Here is a 27,417-nt window from a genome sequence, read left to right as displayed (position 1 = left end):
TTTTTAAAGAGGGCAGCCTTGATCCAGTTAAACCCCTCTTGGCCAGCCCCGCACCCAAGTCCTGGTACACCCGCAGCTCGTTCCCTTCCCAGGTACATTTCCTGGTCTGCCTCACCCATCAAAGGATCTTCTTGTCCAGAAAGCGGTGCAACCACACCATCATCTCCCTCGGCGGCTCGCCTGCCTGTGGCATCCTCCTCAGCACCCTGTGTGCCCGGTCACTCTTGAGAGATAGACGGGTTGTTTGTGGCGGAGGCGGGGTGGGGGGGGGGGGGGGGGGGGGGGGGGGTTGGAGGGAGGTAGGATGGTCGAAAGCCTGGGTAGGGGCCACCATGCTAGCTGGCAGGCTAGTTAATGCGAGTGAATTGGGGGTTTGCAACGATGAAGGTATGGGGGAGGGAGTTGGCTTTTTGTGCCCGGTCCACCTCCAGGGGCTGATCAAAGGTCCCCATCCCCATCAATTTCTCCAGCATCCTTGCCACGTACACTGGGGCCTCCACACCTTCAATGCCTTCAAGGCATCCTGACAATCTTATTTTAATAAATTTATACCCAATTCATTTTTTCCAATTAAGGGGCAATTTAGCATGGCCCATCCACCTAGCCTGCACATCTTTGGGTTGTGGGGTGAAACCTATGCAAACACTGGGAGAATATGCAAACTCCACACGGACAATGACCCAGAGCCGGGATCGAACCTGGGACCTCGGTGCCGTGAGGCAGCAGTGTTAACCCATTGCGCCACCATGCTGCCTGGCAGCCTGACAATCCTTTGGTTTTGCTATCTGGAGCAATTCTCCAAGTCTTCCACCTTCTCCCTCAGCTTTTTATGGTTCTCCCACATCACTCCCTTCAGCCACCAATGAAGCCAACTGCTCCTTGTGCTCCACCACCCCTTCCTCCATCTTCTGGATCGCCAGGCCCTGGGACTCCAGCTCCTGTTCAAATGGCTCGATCCCAGACCTCTTGTTTCCAGCACCTTATCTAGGTCTTCCAGGGTCTTTTTCCTCTGCTGCCCAAACTGCTACATCGACCACTGGGCAGACAGCATAACCTTCTTGCCTTCCTGCACCACGAAAACTCTTCTGCTCCTACAGCAGTTTGTTTCTCGTACAACTCCTCGTCTGCTGATCCATGCACCAGCCACACCAGAGGTTTATTACATTCCCCTGGCACTCCTGTAACATTTGCCCTCAAATACTTTGCCCTTCGGGCAGGAAAAACGAAAAAACCTGCCTTGAATGGGAGTCACCAAATGTGCGACCACTCACTCCATGGCAGCCACTGGAAGTCACCGTGACTTTACTTTTAACACTGAAACAAATTCTGACGCTGAGCCACATTAGGAGTTTTGAGGTCAGATGTGCAAAAGCTCGGTCAAAGGTTTTCAGGAGTGTCTTAAAAGAACAAAGCGAGGTGCAGATGTTTATGGAGGGGATTCCAGAGGTCAGGGCCCAGGCAAACAAAGGCACATCCACCAATGGTGGAGCGATTAAAATCTCAGATGTCGAAGAGACCAGAATTAAAGGAGTGCAGATATTTTGAGGATTGTGGTGCAGGATGAGGTCACATAGATAGGGAAAGGTGAAGCCATGGAGGGATTTGAAAACCGAGTTGAGAATTTTAAAATCAAGAAGTGGCCTGACTGGAACCTATGATAGGTAAGTGGGCACAGGGTGGATTAGGGGGAAACAGGATGTTGGAGTTGGAAATAGGCAGCCCCAGTAATGGCATGGCTATGAGGTGAGAAACTAATGATCAAATATGGCACCAAGGTTCCAAACAGACTGACATAATCTCAAACTGTTGCTGGGAGAGGCAGAGTTGGTAGCTAAGGGAAAGATGTTTGGACAGGATACCGCAAACACTGGCTTCAGTCTTCCCAGTGTTTAATTTAAAGCAACTTTAACAAAAAGTTAATGTTAAACTGCTTGTACTTGCAAGTTAAATGATTTTTATTGACAATGAAAAGGTGCTTGCATATTGATATGGTTACATTGGGTGATGGTAGAATTTAGGATTTCCTTAAATGTACCATTCTCTGCATAAGTTCAGTGTTCTTTCCAATCTCCTCAATAAATTGGAGCACTGTGGTCAGAGGCATGGAAAGCAGATCTTTAACCTTGGGGAACATCACACGATGCGGGGAACAGAATTCAGGGTGTTTAAGAAGTTGGGCATGGGGAGAGAAAGATCCATAAATGTTGACAGCTGTATGTGGTTAATTTTGCGATCAAATTAAGTACGAGTCACAATATTAGAAAGAATAGGAACAAGAGACAAGAGTAGACAGTGTGGAGCACTGGGCTGACATAGCTGGCATGTGTTCTCAAATGCCTTGGCCATAAAGCACGGATTTGGAGTGTCACCATAGCATTTTCATTCAGCAATAACTGGGAGAAAATTCATGAAAGTATTTAACTTGGTGTCACTAGTGCATGGGCAGCAGTGGATCTCCAGCAAAGTTCTCAAACACTTGGAAGTTCCTCTATATTGTCAGATATCCACAATAACTCAACAGTCTCCTCCCTCTGGATAATTGTGGGATGGCAGCATAAGCCAGCATGTGAATTTGTCTTGTGTATAGTACTAATTAACATTTGGATGCTACGATCTTTAAAGTGCCACAATATTATTTTCTAGTTTCTCCACACGGAATGATCTTATTTTCAAGATTTTCTTTTATTCTTTCTCGGAATGTGGGTATCTTCGGCTCGGCCAAATTTTTTTGCCTGTCCTGAGAACGTGGTGGTGAGCTGCTGCCTTGAACCACAGCAGTCCTTGAAGTGTAGGTACACCCACCATGCTGTTAGGATGGGATTTCCAGATTTTTGACCGAGCGACAGTGATGGAACGGAGATATATTTGTGTGTCACAATGACGTGTGGCTTGGATTGGAAATTGCAGGTGGTGGTGTTCCCATCCATCTGTCTCCCTTGTCCTTCTAGGTCGGGGAGCTTGTGGGTTTGGAAGGTGCTGGAGAAGGGGGTTTGGTGAGTTGCTGCAATGCATCTTATGAATCGTACACACTGCTGCCACTGTATGTGGTGAGGGAGTGAACATATAAACTGGTGGATAGGGTGTCAATCAAGCAGGCTGCTTTGTCCTGGATGGTGTTGAGCTTCTTGAGTGTTGTTGGAGCTACACTCATCCATGCATGGGGAGATTATTCCATCACAGTCCTGACTTGTGCCTTGTAGATTGTGAACAGGCTTTGGGGAGTCGGGTATTACCATCCTGGGTCAGACCCCAACAGTGGCTGGGATACTGGACAGAATGCCCAATATTTTATTAACATTTTGTAAGACTGAAAGGATACCTTGCTCCAGGAGCACACAAAATAGGTATATGGCATATTAAACCAAACTTTATTAATAACACAGTATTGAAATATCTTTAACATCACGCAAGAATATAGCTCACCATACCCCTTCCACAATGCTAATCAATACAGTGACGCAATCACCCTTAACTGCTATCTTTACTTCCACTCAAACAACAGAACCATCTCCGATCTCAATCCACTTTTAAATACAGTTAACACTCAGGAATACTTGCTGTCCAGAGTTGTCTTGAATATTCTACTTTGAACAAGAGAGACCGTTTGAAACGGCTTTAAAGAAAGAGCCATAACCCTGTCAAAGCAATGCAGAATCTCTAGCTGAAGTCTTCAGAAACTGCCTTCATAGTTTCCAGCTCCCAACTGCACTGCCTGCTTTTTTGCAAAATGCCTGGTACTCTAGCTCCTCCCATTAATTACATCTACCAAGCTGAAACAACATGACCTGCCAACTCTTGTACTCAATACCCCTTCCGATGAAGGAAAGCATTCCGTATGCCTTCTTGACCACTCTATCGAACTGCACAGCAACTTTCAGGGTACAATGGACCTGAACATCCAGATTTCTCTGTACATCAATTTTCCCCAGGGCTTTTTCATTTACCGTTTAGTTCACTCTTGAATTGGATCTTCCAAAATGCATCACCTCGCATTTGCCCGGATTGAACTCCATCTGCCATTTCTCCGCCCAACTCTCCAATCTATCTATATTCTGCTGTATTCTCTGACAGTCCCCTTCACTATCTGCTACTCCACCAATCTTAGTGTCATCTGCAAACTTGCTAATCAGACCACCTATACCTTCCTCCAGATCATTTATGTATATCACAAACAACAGTGGTCCCAGCACGGATCCCTGTGGAACACCACTGGTCACAGTTCTCCATTTTGAGAAACTCCCTTCCACTACTACTCTCTGTCTCCTGTTTCCCAGCCAGTTCTTTATCCATCTAGCTAGTACACCCTGGACCCCATGCAACTTCACTTTTTCCATCAACCTGCCATGGGAAACTTTATCAAATGCCTTACTGAAGTCCATGTATATGACATCTACAGCCCTTCCCTCATCAATCAACTTTGTCACGTCCTCAAAGAATTCTATAAAGTTGGTAAGACATGACCTTCCCTGCATAAAACCATGTTGCCTATCACTGATAAGCCCATTTTCTTCCAAATGGGAATAGATCCTATCCCTCAGTATCTTCTCCAGCAGCTTCCCTACCACTGACATCAGGCTCACCGATCTATGGATTATCCCTGCTACCCTTCTTAAACAAGGAGACAACACTAGCAATTCTCCAGTCCTCCGGTACCTCACCTGTGTTCAAGGATGCTGCAAAGATATATGTTAAGGCCCCAGCTATTTCCTCTCTCACTTCCCTCAGTAACCTGGGGACTTGTCCACCTTAATGCCTTTTAGAATACCCAACACATCCTCCCTCCTTGTGTTGACTTGACCTAGAGTAATCAAACATCTATCCCTAACCTCAACATCCGTCATGTCCCTCTCCTCGGTGAATACTGATGCAAAGCACTCGTTAAGAATCTCACCTATTTTCTCTGACTCATAACTTTCCTCCTTTGTCCTTGACTGGGCCAACCCTTTCTCTAGTTACCCTCTTGCTCCTTATATATGAATAAAAGGCTTTGGGATTTTCCTTAACCCTGTTTGCTAAAGATATTTTATAACCCTTTTCACCCCTCTTGATTCCTTGTTTCAGATTGGTCCTACATTCCCGATATTCTTCCAAAGCTTCGTCTGTCTTCAGTCGCCTAGACCTTATGTATGCTTCCTTCTTCCTCTTAGCTAGTCTCACAATTTCACCTGTCATCCATGGTTCCCTAATCTTGCCATTTCTATCCCTCATTTTCCAAGGGACATGTCTGTCCTGCACTCTAATCAACCTCTCTTTAAAAGCTTCCCACATATCAAATGTGGATTTACCTTCAAACAGCTGCTCCCAATCTACATTCCCCAGCTCGTGCCGAATTTTGGTATAGTTGGCCTTCCCCCAATTTAGCACTCTTTCTTTAGGATCACTCTGGTTTTTGTCCATGAGTATTCTAAAACTTACGGAATTGTGATCACTATTCCCACAGTAATCCCCGACTGAAACTTCAACCACCTGGCCGGGCTCATTCCCCAACACCAGGTCCAGTATGGCCCCTTCCCAAGTTGGACTACTTGCATACTGCTCTAGAAAACCCTCCTGGATGCTCCTTACAAATTCTGCTCCATCTAGACCTCTGACGCTAAGTGTATCCCAGTCAATGTTGGGAAAATTAAAATCTCCTATCACCACCATCTTGTTGCTCCTACATCTTCCCATAATCAATTTACATATTTGTACCTCTATCTCATAGTCGCTGTTGGGAGGTCTGTAGTACAGCCCCAACATTGTTACCGCACCCTTCCTAATTCTGAGCTCTGCCCATATCGCCTCACTGCTCGAGTCATCCAAAGTGCCCTCCTTCAGCACAGCTGTGATATCCTCTCTGACCAGTAATGCAGCTCCTCCACCCCTTTTACCTCCCTCTCCATCCCGCCTGAAGCATCGATATCCTGGGATATTTAGTTGCCAATCATGCCCTTCCCACAACCAAGTCTCAGTAATAGCAATAACATCATACTCCCAGGTACTAATCCAAGCCCTAAGTTAATCTGCCTTACCTACTACATTGGAGATGGTTAGATCCTCTCTTGTTGGAAATGGCCATTGCCTGGCACTTGGATGGCGTGACTGTTAATTGCCACTTATCAGCCCAAGTCTGAATGTTGATCAGGTCTTACTGCATGTGGATAGGTTTCACTGCATGAGTAAGGTTTCAAAGTTGCAGGAGTGTACCGGCAGGAAGGAAGGTGGTTTAAAGTGCGTCTACTTCAATGCCAGGAGCATCCGGAATAAGATTGGTGAACTTGCGGCATGGGTTGGTACCTGGGACTTCGATGTTGTGGCCATTTCGGAGACATGGATAGAGCAGGGAGAGGAATGGTTGTTGCAGGTGCCGGGGTTTAGATATTTCAGTAAGCTCAGGGAAGGTGGTAAGAGAGGGGGAGGGGTGGCATTGTTAGTCAAGGACAGTATTACGGTGGCAGAAAGGACGTTTGATGAGGACTCGTCTACTGAGGTAGTATGGGCTGTGGTTAGAAACAGGAAAGGAGAGGTCACCCTGTTAGGGGTTTTCTACAGGCCTCCGAAAAGCTCCAGAGATGTAGAGGAAAGGATTGAAAAGATGATTCTGGATAGGAGCGAAAGTAACAGGGTAGTTGTTATGGGGGACTTTAACTTTCCAAATATTGACTGGAAACACGATAGTTCGAGTACTTTAGATGGGTCCATTTTTGTCCAATGTGTGCAGGAGGGTTTCCTGACACAGTATGTAGATAGACCAACGAGAGACAAGGCCATATTGGATTTGGTACTGGGTAATGAACCAGGACAGGTGTTAGATTTGGAGGTGGGTGAGCACTTTGGTGATAGTGACCACAATTCGATTACGTTTACTTTAGTGATGGAAAGGGATAGGTATATACTGCAAGGCAAGAGTTATATCTGGGGGAAAAGCCAATGATGGCTTGCGATGAGGCAAGACCAAGGATCCATCGGATGGAGAGGAAAACTGCAGGGGATGGGCACAATGGAAATGTGGAGCATGTTCAAGGAACAGCTACTGCGTGTCCTTGATAAGTATGTACCTGTCAGGCAGGGAGGAAGTGGTCGAGGAGGGAACCATAGTTTACTAAAGCAGTTGAAACACTTGTCAAGAGGAAGAAGGAGGCTTATGTAATGATGAGACGTGAAGGTTCAGTTAGGGCGCTTGAGAATTACAAGTTAGCCAGGAAGGATCTAAAGAGAGAGCTAAGAAGAGCCAGCAGGGGACATGAGAAGTCTTTGGCAGGTAGGATCAAGGATAACCCTAAAGCTTTCTACAGATATGTCAGGAATAAAAGAATGACTAGGTTAAGAGTAGGGCCAGTCAAGGACAGTAGTGGGAACTTGTGCGTGGAGTAGAGGAGATAGGAGAGATGCTAAATGAGTATTTTTCGTCAGTATTCACACAGGAAAAAGACAATGTTGACAAGGAGAATACTGAGATACAGGCTACTAGACTAGAAGGGCTTGAGGTTCATAAGGAGAAGGTGTTAGCGATTCTGGAAAGTGTTAAAATAGATAAGTACCCTGGGCCGGATGGGATTTATCCTAGGATTCTCTGGGAAACTAGGGAGGAGATTGCTGAGCCTTTGGCTTTGATCTTTAAGTCATCTTTGTCTACAGGTATAGTGCCAGAAGACTGGAGGATAGCAAATGTTGTCCCCTTGTTCAAGAAAGGGAGTAGAGACAACCCCGGTAACTATAGACCAGTGAACCTTACTTCTGTTGTGGGCAACCTTGGAAAGGTTTATAAGAGATAGGATGTATAATCATCTGGAAAGGAATAATTTGATTAGAGATAGTCAACATGGTTTTGTGAAGGGTAGGTCGTGCCTCACAAACCTTATTGAGTTATTTGAGAAGGTGACCAAACAGGTGGATGAGGGTAAAGCAGTTGATGTGGTGTATATGGATTTCAGTAAAGCATTTGATAAGATTCCCCACGGTAGGCTATTGCAGAAAATACGGAGGCATGGGATTCAGGGTGGATCAAAAATTGGCTAGCTGGAAGAAGACAAAGGGTGGTGGTTGATGGGAAATGTTCAGACTGGAGTCCAGTTACTAGTGGTATACCACAAGGATCTGTTTTGGGACCACTGCTGTTTGTCATTTTTATAAATGACCTGGAGGAGGGCGTAGAAGGATGGGTGAGTAAATTTGCAGATGACACTAAAGTCGGTGGAGTTGTGGACAGTGCAGAAGGATGTTACAGAGGGACATAGATAAGCTGCAGAACTGGTTTGACAGGTGGCAAATGGAGTTTAATGCAGAAAAGTGTGAGGTGATTCATTTTGGAAGGAATAACAGGAAGACAGAGTACTGGGCTAATGGTAAGACTCTTGGTAGTGTGGATGAGCAGAGAGATCTCGGTGTCCATGTACATAGATCCCTGAAAGTTGCCACCCAGGTTGAGAAGGTTGTTAAGAAGCCGAATGGTGTGTTAGCTTTTATTAATAGAGGAATTTAGTTTTGGAGCCATAAGGTCATGTTGCACAAAACTCTGGTGCAAGTATTGCGTGCAATAAGGCTTATTGTTTGTAACCTGGACTCCTATTGGTCGCACACCCAACTAAACCAACCAATGAGACAGCCCCACTCATCCACCCCACTAGGCGCGTTTTTATGCGGCCCGTCAATGAGGTGCCCGGAATCATAACCGGCATATTGAATAAGCGCATTTACTTCAGCGGCTTTTCCCCGGCGGCTTTTCAAAAATGCCGGTTATGATTCCGGGCACCTCATTGGCGGGCCGCATAAAAACCTTTGTCGGGCCGTAGTTTGCCCACCCCTGATCTATAGTCACCACAACCATCCTCCTTTATGTCAGGTATGACTATAACCTGTGGGGTGTTGTACCCCGATTTCCATTGACTTCCATGGTCATCTGATACCATACTCGGTCAAATGCTGCCTTGAGTCAAAGACAGTCACTCACATCACCTCCAGATTCACAGATCGACGATTTAGAGAGCAGATTATGGTTGTTTTGTATTTTTTTTCTTTTTTTATAAATTTAGAACCCAATTATTTTTTCAAATTAAGGGGCAATTTAGTGTGACCAATCCATCTACCCTGCACATCTTTTTGGATTGGTGTGAGACCCACGCACACATGAGGAGAATGTGCAAACTCCACACGGACAGTGACCTGGGAATGGGAAGCAGCAGTGCTAACCGCTGCTCCGCCATGCCGCCCTAGATCAAGATTATTTTGATGATCAAGATGGTTGGAGTTGTGTTTTGAAATAATACTAGTGCTAAGCATATATACATTTTTTAAAAATGGAAATTATAGGTGCTGATTGGAAAGGGTCCAGAGGAGGTTCACAAGAATGATCCTTGGAATGAAGGGCTTGTCATATGAGGAATGGTTGAGGACTCTGGGTCCTCAGGACTCGGGATCTTATTGAAACTTAGAGGATACTGTGAGGCCTGGATAGGGTGGATGTGGAGAGGATGTTTCCACTTGTAGGAAAAACTAGAACCAGAGGACACAATCTCAGACTAAAGGGACGAGCCTTTAAAACAGAGATGAGGAGGAATTTATTCAGCCAGAGGGTGGTGAATCTGTGGAACTCTGCCGCAGACGGCTGTGGAGGCCAATTCACTGAGTGTCTTTAAGACAGAGATAGATAGGTTTTTGATCAATAAGGGGATCAGGGGTTCTGGGGAGAAGGCAGGAGAATGGGGGATGAGAAAATTATCAGCCATGATTGAATGGCAGAGCAGACTCGATGGGCCAAGTGGCATAATTCTGCTCCTATGTCTTATGGCCTTCTGGGAGTTCTGACAACAATGCATCTTCAAAATAAAGGAGAAGGGAGTAAGTAAATCTGCATTCATACACTAAAATATTGGCTTACATATTTTTTTTTTTAAATAATTTTTATTGAAAGAATTTTTTACATGAAGATATTTACCCCAACTAACTATAGGATATTACAAAATATTCCCTCTTAACAAATATCCCCCCCCCACCCGAACTCGCACGCGCGTTGTCCCTCCCCCCCTCCCCCCTCCCCCAAAAACAAACAAAGCAACAATCAACGTCAAACATGAACTGCGAGCAAATTGGCCCGCATTTCAACCATACAAAACCCACCACAACCGTTGTTGCCACTCCCCCCCCCCCCCCCCCCCCCTCCCCTTCCCCCCGGGTTGCCGCTGCTGCGACCTCTGTACCCTATCTCTGAGCCAAAAAGTCGAGGAAAGGCTGCCACCGCCTGAAGAACCCTTGTACCGACCCTCTCAGGGCGAATTTGACCCTTTCCAACTGAATAAAGCTTGCCATGTCATTAATCCAAGTTTCCACGCTTGGAGGCCTCGCGTCCTTCCACTGTATTAATATCCTTCTTCGAGCAACTAGGGACGCAAAGGCCAGTACTCCGGCCTCTCTCGCCTCCTGTACCCCCGGCTCCACCCCAACCCCAAAGATCGCAAGTCCCCATCCTGGTTTGACCCTGGATCCCACCACCCTCGACACCGTCCTTGCCACCCCCTTCCAGAACTCCTCCAGTGCCGGACATGCCCACAACATATGGACATGGTTCGCTGGACTTCCCGAACACCTGACACATCTGTCCTCACCCCCAAAGAACCGACTCATCCTTGTCCCCGTCATATGGGCTCTATGTAGCACCTTAAATTGAATGAGGCTAAGCCTCGCACACGAGGAGGAAGAATTAACCCTCTCTAGGGCATCAGCCCATGTCCCATCCTCTATCTGTTCTCCCAGCTCCCCCTCCCACTTGGCTTTCAGCTCCTCTACTGATGCCTCCTCCGCCTCCTGCATTACTTTGTAGATGTCCGATATCCTCCCCCCTCCGACCCAGACCCCCGAGAGCACCCTATCACTCGCCCCCCTACTGGGGAGCAAGGGAAACCCTTCCACCTGGGGTCTAGCAAATGTCTTCACTTGCAAATGTCTAAACATGTTTCCCGGGGGGAGCCCGAATTTCTCCTCCAGCTCTCTCAGGCTCGCAAACCTCCCATCTACAAACAGATCCTTCAGCTGCCTGATGCCCACCCTGTGCCAGCTCTGAAATCCCCCGTCCATGTTCCCCGGGGTGAATCTATGGTTCCCTCTTAACGGTGCCTCCATCAGACCTCCCACTTCCCCCCTGTGTCGCCTCCACTGCCCCCAGATCTTGAGGGTGGCCGCCACCACCGGGCTCGTGGTGTACCTCGTGGGAGGGAGCGGCCATGGCGCCGTTACTAGGGCCCCCAGGCTTATGTTGCCACAGGACGCCCTCTCCATTCGTTTCCAAGCTGCCCCCTCCCCTTCCATCATCCACTTGCGCACCATCGATACATTTGCCGCCCAGTAATACCCCGAAAGATTGGGTAACGCCAGCCCTCCACTATCCCTACTCCGCTCCAAGAAGACCCTCCTCACCCTTGGGGTGCCGTGCGTCCACACGTAGTTCATGATGCTACTCGTCACCTTTTTGAAGAAGGCCCTAGGGAGGAAGATGGGCAAGCACTGAAATAAGAACAAAAACCTCGGGAGGACCGTCATTTTAACGGACTGCACTCTGCCCGCCAGCGACAGCGGCACCATGTCCCACCTTTTAAATTCCTCCTCCATCTGTTCCACCAGCCTGGAGAAGTTCAGCTTGTGGAGAGTCCCCCAGTCCCTTGCCACCTGCACCCCTAAATATCTAAAACTCTTTCCTGCTCTCTTAAACGGGAGTCTCCCGATTCCCTCTTCCTGGTCCCCTGGGTGTATCACAAATACCTCACTCTTGCCCAAGTTTAGCTTGTACCCCGAAAAGTCCCCAAATTCTGCTAGCAGTTCCATCACCTCCGGCATTCCCCCTTCTGGGTCTGCCACGTATAGCAGCAGGTCGTCCGCGTATAGCGATACCCGGTGCTCCTCCCCGCCCCTTATCAGCCCTCTCCACCCCCCTGAGCCCCTCAGTGCCATCGCCAACGGTTCAATTGCCAGTGCGAAGAGCAGGGGGGACAAGGGGCACCCCTGTCTGGTCCCCCGGTGGAGCCCAAAATACTCCGATCTCCTACCATTCGTCACTACACTTGCCGTCGGGGCCGAATAGAGCAGCTTCACCCATTTAACAAATCCCTCCCCAAATCCAAACCGTTCCAGCGTCTCCCACAGATACTTCCACTCCACCCTATCAAATGCTTTCTCCGCGTCCAATGCCACCACTATCTCCGCCTCACCCTCCACTGCCGGCATCATGATGACGTTCAGCAGTCTCCGCACGTTCGTATTAAGCTGCCGCCCTTTCACAAAAGCCGTCTGGTCCTCGTGTATCACCCCTGGCACACAATCCTCTATCCTGGTAGCCAGGATCTTTGCCAGCAACTTGGCGTCCACATTCAGGAGCGAGATAGGCCTATATGACCCGCACTGCACGGGGTCCTTGTCCCGCTTCAAGATCAGAGAGATCAGTGCCTGCGACATTGTCGGGGGCAGAGCCCCCCCCCCCCTCCCATGCCTCGTTGAAGGCTCGTACCAGCACAGGGCCCACCAAATCCGCATATTTTTTGTACAATTCCACCGGGAACCCGTCTGGCCCCGGCGCCTTCCCCGTCTGCATATGCCCAATCCCCTTGACTAGCTCCTCTAACCCTATCGGCGCCCCCAGCCCCTCTACCAGCTCCTCTTGGACCTTGGGGAACCTCAATTTGTTCAAGAAGCCCTCCATCCCCCCTCCCCTCGTCGGCGGCTCCGACCGATACAGCTCCTTATAGAAGTCTCTGAAGACCCCATTTACTTCTGGCCCCTTCTGCACTACGTTCCCACCCCTCTCCCTCACTCCCCCAATTTCTCTAGCCGCATCCCGCTTGCGGAGCTGATGCGCCAACATCCTGCTCGCCTTCTCCCCATATTCATAAATCGCGCCCTGCGCCCTTCTCCACTGTGTCTCTGCCTTTCTGGTGGTCAACAGGTCGAACTTAGCCTGCAAACTGCGCCGTTTCCCCAACAGCCCCTCCTCTGGTGCCTCCGCATATCTCCTATCCATGTCCAAAAGCTCCCCCACCAGCCTCTCCCTCTCCTGTCTCTCCCTCCTTTCCCTATGTGCCCGTATGGAGATCAGCTCCCCCCGGATCACCGCCTTCAGGGCCTCCCAGACCATCCCCACCTGCACCTCCCCCGTGTCATTAGTGTCCAGATATCTCTCAATGCTCTTCCGGACCCTCTTACACACCTCCTCATCCGCCAGCAACCCCACATCCAGGCGCCACAGCGGACGCTGGTCTCGCGCCTCCCCCATTTCCAAATCTACCCAGTGTGGCGCATGGTCTGAGACCGCTATGGCCGAGTACTCCACTTCCCGTACTTTCGGGATCAGTCCCCTGCTCAATACAAAAAAGTCAATTCTAGAATAGACTCTGTGGACATGGGAGAAAAAGGAATACTCCCTCGCCCTCGGCCTCCCAAACCTCCAGGGATCTACCCCTCCCATCTGCTCCATAAACCCCTTTAACACTTCTGCCGCTGCCGGCCTCCTACTCGTCCTTGAACTCGATCTGTCCAGCACGGGGTCCAGCACTGTGTTAAAGTCCCCCCCCCATGATCAGGCCCCCTGCCTCCAGGTCCGGAATGAGGCCCAGTAGGCGCCTCATGAAGCCAGCGTCGTCCCAATTCGGGGCATACACATTAACCATCACCACTTTCTCCCCCTGTAGCCTACCCTTCACCATGACATATCTACCCTCTATCCGCCACCACCTCCGCCGCCACGAACTACACCCTCTTCCCTACCAGGATCGCCACCCCCCGGTTCTTTGCGTCCAGTCCTGAGTGGAACACCTGTCCCACCCACCCCCTTCTCAGGCGGACCTGGTCCGCCACCTTCAAATGAGTCTCTTGTAGCATTGCTACATCCGCCTTCAGTCCCTTCAAATGCGAGATTACTCTCGTTCTCTTGACCGGCCCATTCAGCCCCCTCACATTCCAAGTGATCAGCCGGGTCGAAGGGCAGCCCGCCCCTCTCCCCTGCCGACTAGCCATATCCTGTCACCTGCTCGCCCCGAGTCAGCCCTCCCCTTCTGACCCGCTCCCCATGGCGATGGCGCCCTCCCCCCACCCCTCCGGTCCTCAACTTCTCCTCCCTGGCCTTTTCAGCAGCAACCCGGTAGCCCCCCCCTTCCCCCCCTCCCCCCCCCCCCCCCCTAACCCCCCTCCCCCCCCCCCCCAGGCTAGGACCCTTCCTAGCCGCGATGCACCCTCCATAGTACTTCCGTAAGTCAGCTGGTTTACGCTGACCCGGCTGCCCCTGCCACAATCCGACTCCTCCCGGCATGGGGGACATCCCCCCCCCTTACCACCCCTCCTTGACCCCGCTCCAGCGCGGGAAAGGGAGCCATTGCTGACCACGCCCCTTCCTCCCACCCTCCTCCCTCATCTGCCCCGCGCGCGGGAAACCAGAGGAAAGCCCGCGCTTTCGCCCTGCCACTCCCCACCCCTCCATCTTCAGTTCCACCCCCGTCCCCGATCCCACACCGATAAAAAAAAATATTGGCTTACATATTAATAATTATATTACATTTGTGATAAATCATGGTGTCTGCAACACAGAAGGAGACTATTCAACTCATCATGCCTGTGGCAGATCTTTGAAAGAGCTATCCAAATAGTCACATTGCCATGCGTGCTTTCCGTAGCCTCGGAAATGTTTTTTAAACGAATAACAAAAGAACCAAAGGAAAAATGTGGAAAAGCTTTTTTTTTCTTGTGCAGTGAGTGGTTAGGATCTGGAATGCACTGCCTCAGTGTGGTGGAGGCTGATTCAATCGTGGCTTTCAAAAGGAAATTGGATAATTATCTGAATAAAAACAATGTGCAGGGTTACAAGGAAAAGGTGGGCGAGTGGGACTAGCTGAATTTTCTAACAGCGAGCTGGCACGGACAGGACAGACTGGTTGGCCTCCTCCTGCATGTAACTTGTATGATTCTGTAAGTGTTTACCCAATTCCCTTTTGCATGTTATTGCTGAGCCTGCTTTCAACACCCTTTCAAGTAGCTTGTTTCCAAATTCTAAAACTCTGCTGCATTAAAATCCAAAAGTCCTGATCTCCCCACTCATTCTTAAATCTGTATTCATTAATTACCAACCTTTCTGCCAAATGAAAAATGTTTTTCCTTATTTGCCAAAACCCTTCATAATTTTAAACTATTCAGTTGAATCTCCCCATAACATTTCCTGCTTAAAGGAGAGCAGTCAGATTCTCTCATCTCTCCACATGACTGAAGTCCCCCATCTTGGTATAATTCTACTAAACCTCTTCTGCACCCACCACAGGGCCTTGATGTGATAAACAGCGATGCTTCAAATTGAATGCAGTATTCTAGCTCAGGCCTAACCAGTGATTTGCACCAGTTTAGCATTTGAAAGTTTTTCTTCTCGGCCAGCACCATTTGGGTGGATGAGTGGGAAAGATTTTGGGCACATTCGACCATATGGCAGCTCCTGTTGATGCCTTTTAATAGACTGTGGGTGACATTTTCAATGGTGTGAGACTCTCATGGTAACATTTCCTTTTTCTACACAAAGGTTCATTTCTGTTCAACACCGTACCTCCCAGATTTGAAATGTCTAGACTGCATCTTCAATTGGAGATTTTGGGATCCCTTTTGTACATTCTATTTTCATTTAGCCTTTTATTTAAAGGGTTGCAGAAATCACAGTAATGTTCACCCGACTAAATGGGCTCTTGTATTTCTTCCGATTCCAATTCTCTTCCCGCACCTCTGGTGCATCAAATTGGCCTCTCGCCTGTTTCCATAGCTAGTAATCCCCGCAACAGATGGTTCGTCGGTTGCCAGGAGCCTATAGCTTGAGGGCAGCACTCCACATCAAATGTGGCTGACCAGGAGCCTCTCCAGCTCTTACCGCCAACCATTGGCGGAGGGATTTGCAGGTTGGCACTCAACGTGTTTGGCCGCCATACGAATGCACCATCCTTGGCCATCAAGTCCTGGGGTGGGACCCGAACCGGAAGTTTTGGTTCAGAGGAAGGGATGCAACCCACTGTGCCATAAGACCTCCTTTTGTATTCCTTAATACCTAAAAATCATTTTACTTAAAAAGAAATTGCCAGGTTTTGGTGTGGGAAATTTAAAAAAGGAAAAATCAAATTTCTTAGGACGATGTAGTACGTTTTGTTACATATCCCTCTTTTGTATGTAACCAAAAAACTTGCACCCCAACTCCGAAATCGTGTTCGGCAAAGGGCGGAGAATCCAGTTTCCTGCACGAAATCGGGACCGGCGCCGATTCGGCGATTCTCCGGGGGTATGCCGCGCAGAGTATCCACTACCTGAGGCCATTTCCAGAGGCCCGGCCCACTATTCTCCACCCCCGACCGGCCGAATTCCCGAAGACTTATTTCTAATGTGGTCCTGCCATTCGGGAATCTTGCGTGGCGGCTGCGGACTCAATCCGCGGCCTCCACAGTCAGGGGCCGGCCGATGGGAGGGTAGGGGAGGCCTCATTCAGGACTGGGCTTTTAATGTGCAGGCGGTTTGGGACGGGCACGCGGCCGATTGGGGGCACTATTTCCGCGGTCCAGGTTCGTGGTCTAGTCCGCCATGGAGCAGAGCGCGGCCGCTGGAGACCGCTGCCATGCGCATGCGTGGCTTCCCCTGACCCGGAAGTGCAGGGGGTTGGGAGCGGCGTATTGGCAGCTCCACGCCTGTTGCCTGCTAGCTCCCTGCAAGGCAGTGAATCTGTGGCCTTTTTACGCCAGTTTTTCTGGCGTAACAGACCACAGTTTCCACGACGGCGTGGGGATATAGTCCCTGAAATGGAGAATCCAGCCCCATGTTCGTGAGGATTATCCACAATAAGAATGGTGTTTCCAAGTTTTAATCCAACAGAGGGTGCTGTCGATACAATTTTAAAATTGAAGTGATGGCCACTGCTTACAGCAATAAGTTTATAAGTTGCACAAAACCATTGATTTTGTACTTCAAATGGAAAAGATTTTGGACTGCTAGCAGGGGCGACTTTTTATGCAAGACTGTAACGGCTGTAGATTGCACCATTGGAGTGAAAAATGAGAATATGTAATTAAGATGGTCACTGAACTGGAGGGTAACTGACCGGTTGTGACGAACAGCCTTGTTTCATTGTGTATTATGCCAAATGAAAGGAGTGACCATTATTTTCTCTAGCAGAGGTAACTAAACACCCTCCTTAGTTTTAAAAAAATCATGCATTAGACTTGAAACTTGGATTTTCCCAAAAAGCCATTTTTAAAAGAATGGCATTTATCCACTGGGAACATGGATAACACATAACTAAAAAAATAAATTTTTAAATGAGGTAATTGCTTACTTTAGATCTACCCATCAGAATTTGGAAAGAAAAAGATGAAAGAAGAAGAAATGCGTGGACCTGTAGAATTGCTGGACAATAATTTACCAGAAGATGCAGATGAAGACACCGAGGAACAAAGGTAATTTATCATCATTTGGTGGACTCCACCTCCCTCTGCCACTTTTAAGGCGCTCCTTTAGAAACCTACCTCTTCGACCAAGCTTTGGTCACCTGCCCTAATTGTTTTCCTCCTGATAGCCAGTCGGTGAGTGAAGAATCCACAGCAAATCTTCATTCGGGATTGTTCAATTGAATTGGAAATGTCACGTGTGCCAAGATACAGTGAAAAGTATTGTTCTGCATACAGTTCAGACAGATCATTCTGTACATGAAAAGAAAATAATTAGGGCAAACATAAAATACACAAATGTAAATACATGGACACAGGCATCGGGTGAAGCATACAGGAGTGTAGTACTACTCAATAGAGAAGATGTGTGAAGAGATCAGGTCAGTCCATAAGAGGGTCGATTAGGAGACTGGTAACAGTAGGGAAGAAGCTGTTTTTGAATCTGATAGTCCGTGTTCTCAGACTTTTGTATCTCCTGCCTGTTAGAAGAAGTTGGAAGAGTGAATAAGCCGGGTGGGAGGGGTCTGATTGTGTTGCCCGCTTTCCCCAGGCAGCGGAAGGTGTCGACTGAGTCAATGGATGAGAGGTGGGTTCATGTGATGGGCTGGGCGGTGTTCATGACTCTCTGTAGTTTCTTATAGTCTTGGGCCGAGCAGTTGCCATACCCGGCTGTGATGCAGCCAGATAGGATGCTTTCTATGGTGCACCTGTAAAAGTTGGTAAGAGTTAACGTGGACATGTCAAATTTCCTTGGTTTCCTGAGAAAGTATAGGCATGTTGTGCTTTCTTGATCATAGCGTTGACATGGATAGACCAGGACAGATTGTTGGTGATGTGCACATCTAGGAATTTGAAGCTGTCAACCATCTCTACCTCGGCCCCATGGATGCTGATGGGGTGTGTACGATACTTTGCTTCCTGATGTCAATGACCAGCTCTTTAGTTTTGCTGACATTGAGGGAGAGATTGTGGTTGTTACACCACTCCACTAAGTTCTCTATCTCCTTCCTGTATTCTGATAGTTTTATATGTGCTGAAGTAACTATCCAATCATTGTTCTCCACGTGTATGTACTTATCTTCAATTGATATAATTGACTCACTAGTGTTTGATATGATGTCACATCAAAGTCACTACACAAATAAGAACAATGGTGTTGGGGATGACATGTTATGGATAAAAAATTTGTTAACTAACAGGAAGCAGAGACTAGGGATAAAAGGGTCATTTTTTGGGTTGGCAAGTGGAATTATTGCTGGGGCCGCAACTGTTTATAATGTATACAAATGACTTGGATGAAGCGATCAAATGCATGGTTGCTAAATTGGCTGATGACAATGATAGGTTGGAGAGTAAATTGTGTGGAGGACATATTTCTCTACAGAGAAATTTAGATAAGTAGGGAAAAAAATTGGCAGGTGGCGTATAATCAGAGAATCACAGAAATGTTACAGCACAGAAGGAGGCCATTCAGCCCATTGTGTCTGCACCAGCTCTCCAAATGAGCAATTTACTTGGTGCCTTGGTTCTCCTATCTTCGCCCCATAATCCTGATGTTACTATTGGACGGTCAGCTCCTTGGCTCAGTGGATCCTAACTTTAATATTTTGTTCAGAGACGTGGATGAACAAAGTCACAGGACTGCCAATTAACTTTTAACAAAACAATAAGACATTTATTAAACCTAAAAAGATTGACTATAATAATTCGCACCTATATATTTACAGATGTACACATTTTTAAGGCTACCAGAAGTTACAAAATATATCTAGTAATATAATGTTCTCGCGAAGCACACCGCCCATTTAAACCAATAAGCGACCTGTGGTCAGGCACTCCGCACTCTGAAACCAAGTGACAGATGGAACCCAAAATAATTTCTGTGGACTTCTCATCAAATCCCCCTAAATGCCTGTCCCAATGTGAGACAACAGGACTCACTGGAACTCCCACCTTCCACATGAGTGATTCTAAACTCCACTCTCAAAGAACACAATTTGAAATCTGGGCCGGGATTCTCCCCTACCCGGCGGGGCAGGGGGTCCCGGCGTGTTGGAGTGGTGTGAACCACTCCGGTGTCGGGCCGTCCCAATGGTGCGGGCTTCTCCGCACCTTTAGGGGCCAAGCCCTCACATTGAGGGGCTAGGCCTGCGCCGGAGTGGTTCCCACTCCGCCGGCTGGCGTGAACGACCTTTGGCGCCACGCCAGCCGGGGCCGAAAGGACTTCGCTGGCCGGCGTAAGTCCGCTCATGCGCTGGAGCGTCAGCGGCTGCTGACGTCATACCAGAGCAGGCGAGGGGGTCTCTTCCGCCTCCACCACAGTGAAGGCCATGGCGGAGGCGGAAGAAAAAGAGTGCCCCCACGGCACAGGCCCGCTGCTGATCGGTGGGCCCCAATCGCGGGCCAGGCCACCGTGGGGGCACCCCCCAGGGTCAGATCGCCCCCCCCCCCCCCCCCCCCCCCCCCCGGAGCCTGCCCGCGCCGCCAATCCCGCCAGTCAGGTAGGTGGTTTAATCCACGCTGGCGGGAAAGGCCTGTCAGCGGCGGGACTTCGGCCCATCGTGGGGGGCCCGCCGACCGGCGCGGCGCGATTCCCGCCCCCGCCGAATCTTTGGGGGGGGGGAGAATTCGGGACACGGCGGGGGCGGGATTGACGCCGGCCCCGGGCGATTGCTCCTACACAATGCTTTCTTTCGGATGCCTTCACCAAAGATCCACTTCTAGGATTTCAGTCTCTCTGTTTGGTATTCCTCTGCCCTGAATTGGTACGTGTATTCAAGCTTCCACACAATCTGTCAGGTACCCAACCATGCCAATAGAATACCTGCTTCACAGGCATGATTAAGTTGTCAGCAACTTTAGGATTACTTCCATTGTCTGGCTTTTTGGTAGCCAACTTCACAAGGTCTGTACCTTTCAGCTCTGTCTTTAACTAGGAACTGCTCTTTGCCCCTTTCTGTAACTTAAGTGAACAATATCTTGTTCAGATTCCAGTTCTTTATCCCATTAATTTTGAGGCAGTGGTATTGTCACTGGACTAGTAATCCAAAGACCCAGGGTAATCCTCGGGACGATGGTAAAATTTGAATTCAATAAAAATCTGCAATTAAAAGTCTAATGATGGCCATGAAACCATTGTCAATTGTCGTAAAAACCCATCTGGCTCCACTAATATCCTTTCAGGAAGAAAATCTGTCGCCTTTACCTAGTCTGGCCGAGATGTGACTCCTGACCCACAACAATGTGGTGTGTTTGACTCTTGAATGCCTCTGAAATGGCTACCAAGCCACTCAGTTGAAGAGCAATTAGGAATGGTCAACAAATGCTGGCCCAGCCGACAATTCCCACATCCCATGAACAGATTAAAAAAAAGTCTTCCTGGGACTTCGCTTCCATTTGCTGGTTTCTAGAACTATCTGTTATTTAGCTTCTGGAATGTGCTTTTCCCCCCTTACTCCATTGTTCTGCCTATCTGATGGCAGAGAGCTGCTTTCTTCTTGGGTAGCTCGTTCCAAATGAAGCACAAGTAATTCTGCTTTTCACTGTGGGGCTAAGCAACATCATAGTCTTTTTTTAAACCCAGTTAAACACAAAGTTAAACTTAACCTTGTTTCTAATATCTCAAAATAAATCTTTAAACTATCTCTGTTTCATTACACTTCACATTGTTTCTTTTCAAGTAACAGTCTAATTCTTATGCAAGTTCAAAATAACCTCCTTTCTCTTGTACTCTGCACCTATTAGCTTAGGACAATTTTTTTAACTACACTCTCAACCTGTCCTTCCACCTTCAACAACTTGCGCACATATACACCCAGGTCATGTTGCTCCCACTCCTGTTTGAATTGTACTCTCTATTTTATAAATTGTCTCTCCATGTTCCTCCTACCAAAATGAAACATTTCACATTTCTCCGTATTGAACTTCATCTACCACCTGTCTGCCCATTGCACCAATTTGATGATGTCCTTTTGAAGTTTTATACTATTCTCCTCACAATTCACAATGCATCCAAGTTTTGGATCATCCACAAATTTTGAAATGGGTACCTGTCCACCAAGGTCGAGGTAATTAATATAAATCAGGAAAAGCAAGGATCCCACCACTGACCCCTGGGGAGCTCAACAACAAACCTTCCTCCAGTCCAAATATCACCCATTAACCATGATTCTCTTTTCAGCTTTGACGAAGAATCATTGAGACTAAAAACGTTAGCTCCCTTCTCTCCAGATGCTTTCAGACCTGTTTGTCCAGTGTTTTCTATTTTTGTTTCAGATTCCAGCATCTGCAGTAATTTGCTTTTACATTTGTTTTTATTTTGTTTCCTGTCATTCAGCCAATTTCATATCCATGTTACTTCTATTCCATGAGCTATAACTTTCCTCACTAGTCTGGCTGCTGTACCTTTTGGAAAATGCCTTTTTGGAAGTCCATGTACACCACATCACCAGTATTTCCCTCATCAACACTCCCTGTTACTACTTTAAAAACTCCATCAATTTAATTCAACATGATTTCCCCTTAAATCCATGCTGGCATTCCTTAATTAACCCACACTTGTCCACTGACTGAAATTTTGTCCCAAAATACTGTTCCTAGAAGTTCCCCCACCACTGAAGTTGAAATGACTGACCTGTAGTTGTTGGGCTTATCTTTATATCTTTTTGTTTGAACAAGAGGTAACAATTGCAATTCTCCAGTCCTCTGGCATCACCCGAGTCTAAGGAAGGCTGAAAGATAACGGTCAGTGCCTCCCCAGTTTCCACTCTCACTTCACTCCAGTATCCTTAAATACATCTTATCCGTTCCTGGTGCCTTGTCCACTTTGAATATAAACAGCCTATCTCATGCCTCCTCCTGATCAACTTTAGTGTCTGAATTACCTCCTCTTTCACCATGGCCCGGTGAGCATCTTCTTTCTCGGTGAAGATAGATGCAAAATATTAATTTAATATCCACGCTATGCCTTGCCTCCATGTGTAAATCTCTTTTGGTCCCTCATCAGACTTAGTCCTTTTATCACCCTTTTCCTTTTACTATAATGTGAGAATATGTGAACTTGTCCACTTTAGCAACAAGAACAGCGAAACAACATATTATTTAAATGGTGAAAGATTGCAAAACTCTGAGATACAGAGGGATCTGGATATCCTGTTATATGAATTTCAAAAAATTAAATATACAGGTGCAGCAAGTGAGTAGGAAGGCAAATGGAATGTTGTCGTTTGTTGCAATGGAATATAAAAGTATGGAGGTTTTGTTACAGTTCCATAAAGTGTTGGTCAAACCACATCTGGAGTAACTGGGCAGTTTTGGTCGTCTTGGGAAACATTGGAACAAGTTCAGAGAAGGTTTGCTCTGCTAATCCCTTGAATGGCAGGATTATTTTATGAGGAAAGGTTGGACTGGTTGGGCCTCTAACCATTGGAGTTAAAAAGAACGAGAGGTGATTTTATGAGGAGAATTAACAGGGTGAATACTGAGCGGATGTTTCCCCCGTGGGAAGGATGGGAACTAGGAGACAGTTTAAAAATAAGGGTTCTTCCATTTATGATAGGGAGAATTATTTTTCTCTGAGAGTCATCAGTCTGTGGCATTCTCTTCTCCAGACAGCAGTGGAGGCTGGATCATTGAATATATTCAAGGCAGAGTTAGATATATTCTTGATTGGCAAGAGAGTCCTGGGATATTGTGGAGTGGACAGGAAAGTGGAGTTGAGACCACAATCAGATCTTTAGATTTTGATTTATTGTAACGTGTACCGAGGTACATTGAAAAGTATTGTTCTGCATACAGTCCAGGCAGATCCCTCCATACATGAATACATAGGACATATAAATACACAGTGTGCATTAAATACTATAAACACATCAGCCATGATTTTATCAAACTGTAGAGCAGGCTCAAGGTATCAAATGGCCTATTATTTCTTCTAAATCGTATCTTCTTATGTAAAATATCCTTGTGTAGCTAAGTGTCAATTTTACTTTTGAAAACATTCCATTGATATTGTTCTGCAATATATATGTATGGACGTTGTGGTGTAATACTGTATATTAAATGGCTGCCCAGGGCAAATGGTTGATTTACCAGCCCTGATATCAAGTTTGCCAATTCCCTCCTCTGTGTCTATTTCCTTTTGCAACTTAAAAAACTTGGAACAGTGAACAGTACCAAAGTCGATCCAAGGAGTGTCTGTATATTTCCCACCCGTTTTGCATGTCCTTTTTTCCTTGTGTCCTTGGTATTTAATTATTCATACTTGTTGCACCACTGTGATAAATGTAGTTGTTACATATTATATTTTACATTTGTAGCAGTAATTTTATTTAAAAACCCTGAGTTCAAATACGTAGAGGCAGTGTGTCTCTGATTAAGGGGTTGTTAAAGATGAGGTAATCATCGAACCATTTACTTGTTTAGATATTTTTTTTAAATATAATTTTTATTGGAATTTTTTACAGAAAATATAAAACATAACGACAAACAATGAAATGCAACAAAATAACCCATAATAACTGTAACACCCCCAGACCGTATCGACGCATGTATCACATCCCCCCCACCCCCCCAACCCCAATGAACAACAAAAGAACTTAAAAATAAATTAAAATTAAATAAACAAACATAGTCATTGTCCGCCCCCCCCCCCCCCTTTCCCCTCTTCTCCCTCCCCCCCCCCCCCCCCCCCCCGGGTTGCTGCTGCTACTGTCCCTGTACCCTATCGTTGAGCCAGAAAGTCGAGAAAAGGTTGCCACCGCCTAAAGAACCCTTGTACCGCCCTCTCAGGGCGAATTTGACCTTCTCTAGCTTAATGAAACCCGCCATGTCATTGATCCAGGTCTCCACGCTTGGGGGCCTCGCATCCTTCCATTGTAGCAAGATCCTTCGCCGGGCTACTAGGGACGCAAAGGCCAGCACACCGGCCTCTTTCGCCTCCTGCACTCCCGGCTCCACCCCAACCCCAAAAATCGCGAGTCCCCATCCTGGCTTGACCCTTGATCCCACCACCCTCGACACCGTCCTCGCAACCCCCTTCCAGAACTCCTCCAGTGCCGGGCATGCCCAGAACATATGGGCATGGTTCGCTGGACTCACCGAGCACCTGACACACCTGTCTTCACCCCCAAAGAACCTACTCATCCTCGTCCCAGTCATGTGGGCCCGGTGCAGCACCTTGAATTGGACGAGGCTAAGCCGCGCACACGAGGAGGAAGAATTAACCCTCTCCAGAGCATCAGCCCATGTCCCGTCTTCGATCTGTTCCCCCAGTTCCCCCTCCCACTTAGCTTTCAGCTCCTCTACTGACGCCTCCTCCGCCTCCTGCATAACCTTGTAGATATCAGATATCTTCCCCTCTCCGACCCAGACCCCCGAAAGCACCCTGTCGCTCACCCCCCTCGCAGGAAACGAAGGGAATCCCTCCACCTGCCGCCTAGCAAATGCCTTTACCTGTAGATACCTGAACATGTTCCCCGGGGGAGCCCGAATTTCTCCTCCAACTACTTGTTTAGATATTGATGGCTAATGGGATATTGTTTTTGCAATTAAGATTCCAGGGAGTGTAGATAATTTGAGGGGTTGCGTTTAGTCCCAGCTAAGCGGGTCATGGAACATCTTAGAGGGATACAGTTGATGTAATCATTGAAAGGAGCCAGGTCTGTTAAGCAGTTTGCCATCGGATTCTAGTCTGACAAGACCAACGGATTTTCCGTTTGTTCCTGAAAGGGGGTCCCTCCAAAGGTCTGCACAGAGAACAGCTAGTAACCCTGATTTACTAATTTTATTTACGTGTAGATTTTGAACTGTTGCTTAGTTGCAATATATATAGTGGCAGGTGTAGATAGTGAGTTCAAGTTTTCCCTTTATTTAAGTACTGTTTAACTGTTAATTGTAAAGCTATTTCTTTGATAATGTAGTTAATTCTGTGTTTGAATTAATGTTTGTTTTAACATAAAAAATACCTATTGGTCAGAATCATCAGTCCTGGGGTGAAGTATCCGTTCCTCACAATTTTACAAATTGCAAATAGTCTGTGGTTTCTCATGCAGTATCCTAACAAAAACTGGAGTATGGCCCCGTATCCTAAATCCACCAAAAGGGGAAAAGCAGACTGCCAGTGCCAAGCATGAGTTGGCTACCGCTGAAATCCCCTGTGGCAATACTCCCTCGAATATTGTTCTTTTTTGACTGATTCTTTTCTCACAGGAAGAATAGGTGCTCGGACATTGTCCTGTCAAACAATGCTAATGTATATATTAATAGATACTTTATCGCAAGAACTGCATTTCTTAAAGTACTTAATTAAATCAACAAGTAAATTAAGTTTTCACTTAAACATCAGAGCTACTTAAAATACAAAGAATTGCAAGTAGTGTTTGTAGTGATCTGCATATCTGCATGTACACAAGGGGTTAATGTAAATACACTACAACTAAATCACAAGAGGGAGCACTAGAGCTGTATAAATAGACAGACAGAAGCCAGGATCAGTCTCTTCACAGGAACAGCAGCTCGTGACAAGACACAGACAGGCAGCTCAGCTCAGGTGTATCAATCAGGTGCTTCGTAATCAATCATGTTCATGTAACATCTAGTTTAAGCTCTGGAGAGAGAACGAACTTACTCAATAAAGCATTTACTTCAATTGGAAACCTACGAGCATTATTCGGACATAAGAAATAATATATGGTACCAGGACCAGGACGTGACTTCAGGAAAGTTGACTTGAGAAATTACATTAGAACCAGAAAGAGAAAAAGAAAATTTGTATCGGATATTTGACTTGGGAAGGCTTTGCAGCATTCGGATCCCTTGGAGACCAATTGGCACGATGGACCAAGTTCAAGCTCTACATCCACTCCAAACGAACAGTAATCTTAAATCTAATTGCAAAACTTTTTACACAGCAATTCCATATCTTTCTGGAAGCATATGATTTGAACACTACTTCTGAAGCTAGAAGAATAGCTCTACTTTTATCCTTTGCAGGACACCAGGCTGTAGAAATATACAACTCTTTCACTTACTCTGAAATAGAAGACAAAACCAAACTTGCAGTAATAATTAGAAAATTTGAAAGCCATTGCAAAATGCAGAAAGATGAAATCTCTGAGCGATTCAGGTTCACCAGACGTTTGCAAAAACATGAAGAATCATTCAACAGCTTTGTCACAGATTTAAAGTCAATAGCACCAACCTGCAACTTTTTAATGCTGCATGATTCTAAAATTCATGACCAAATTGTTTGGGGCATAAATGATGAGCATCTCAGAAAAAAAAACAATGGAGTGAAAAGGATTTAACATTAGTAATCGCTATACAGACTTCCGGTGGCGGCCATGAAGGAGTAGGTCGCATATTTGGTGGCTCCCGCTTGGGTCGGACCTTTAGATCTTTTCCCCGATTTTTTTTCTTGGATTTTATTTGGAAAATTGATAGTGGCGTGAGGAGGAGTCCCACACCAGTGCATGGAGAGGCGGACCAGGAGTGCTCGCAAAGGAAGAATTAGCGAACAGAGAAGGCCTGGGTTGAAGCTGCAGTGGGAAAAAGCATGCCGGACGACCGGAGCCCAGGCTCGACGACCCAGCCGTCGACGTAGCAGTTGATGCAGTTTATTCAAGAGGGCTTCACCAAGCAGAAACAGGAATGCTTGGATCCGATTAGGGAATCGATTGCTCGGCTGCAACAGAGCTTGGATGCTCAAGATCGGGCGATCCAGAAAGTGGAGAAGGCACTGACCGAGCATGAGGAACACCAAATAGCAATGGACGTGGAGGTGGGGATGCTGAGAGACCAGCAGAAAAGGCTCCAGGAGAAGGTGGGGGATCTAGAGAAAAGGTCCTGCCAGCAGAACTTGAGGATCGTTGGTCTCCCAAAGGGGTCCGAAGTAGCGGATGCTGGGGCATATATAGCGAGTATGCTCGAGAAGCTCATGGGGACAGGACATTCACCCAACCCTTGGAGGTGGACAAAGCGCACCGCGCACGAGCGAAGAAGCCGC

At 47.1% G+C, this 27,417-nt stretch overlaps 1 protein-coding gene across 2 annotated transcripts in view; it reads left to right on the top strand.

Moving 5' to 3' along the window:
• esf1 (ESF1, nucleolar pre-rRNA processing protein, homolog (S. cerevisiae)) overlaps window positions 1–27,417 on the top strand; it is an 86,830-nt gene that overhangs the window by 10,634 nt on the left and 48,779 nt on the right. For both annotated transcript variants that reach the window (XM_038806881.1, XM_038806879.1), the window contains exon 6: window positions 17,308–17,423. In XM_038806881.1, the coding sequence (XP_038662809.1) occupies window positions 17,308–17,423 (116 nt within the window). The remainder of the gene's footprint in view (window positions 1–17,307; window positions 17,424–27,417) is intronic.

This window comes from Scyliorhinus canicula, chromosome 1, assembly GCF_902713615.1.
Source record: "Scyliorhinus canicula chromosome 1, sScyCan1.1, whole genome shotgun sequence".
Taxonomy (NCBI): domain Eukaryota; kingdom Metazoa; phylum Chordata; class Chondrichthyes; order Carcharhiniformes; family Scyliorhinidae; genus Scyliorhinus; species Scyliorhinus canicula.
This window is presented reverse-complemented; position numbering and strand designations above follow the sequence as displayed.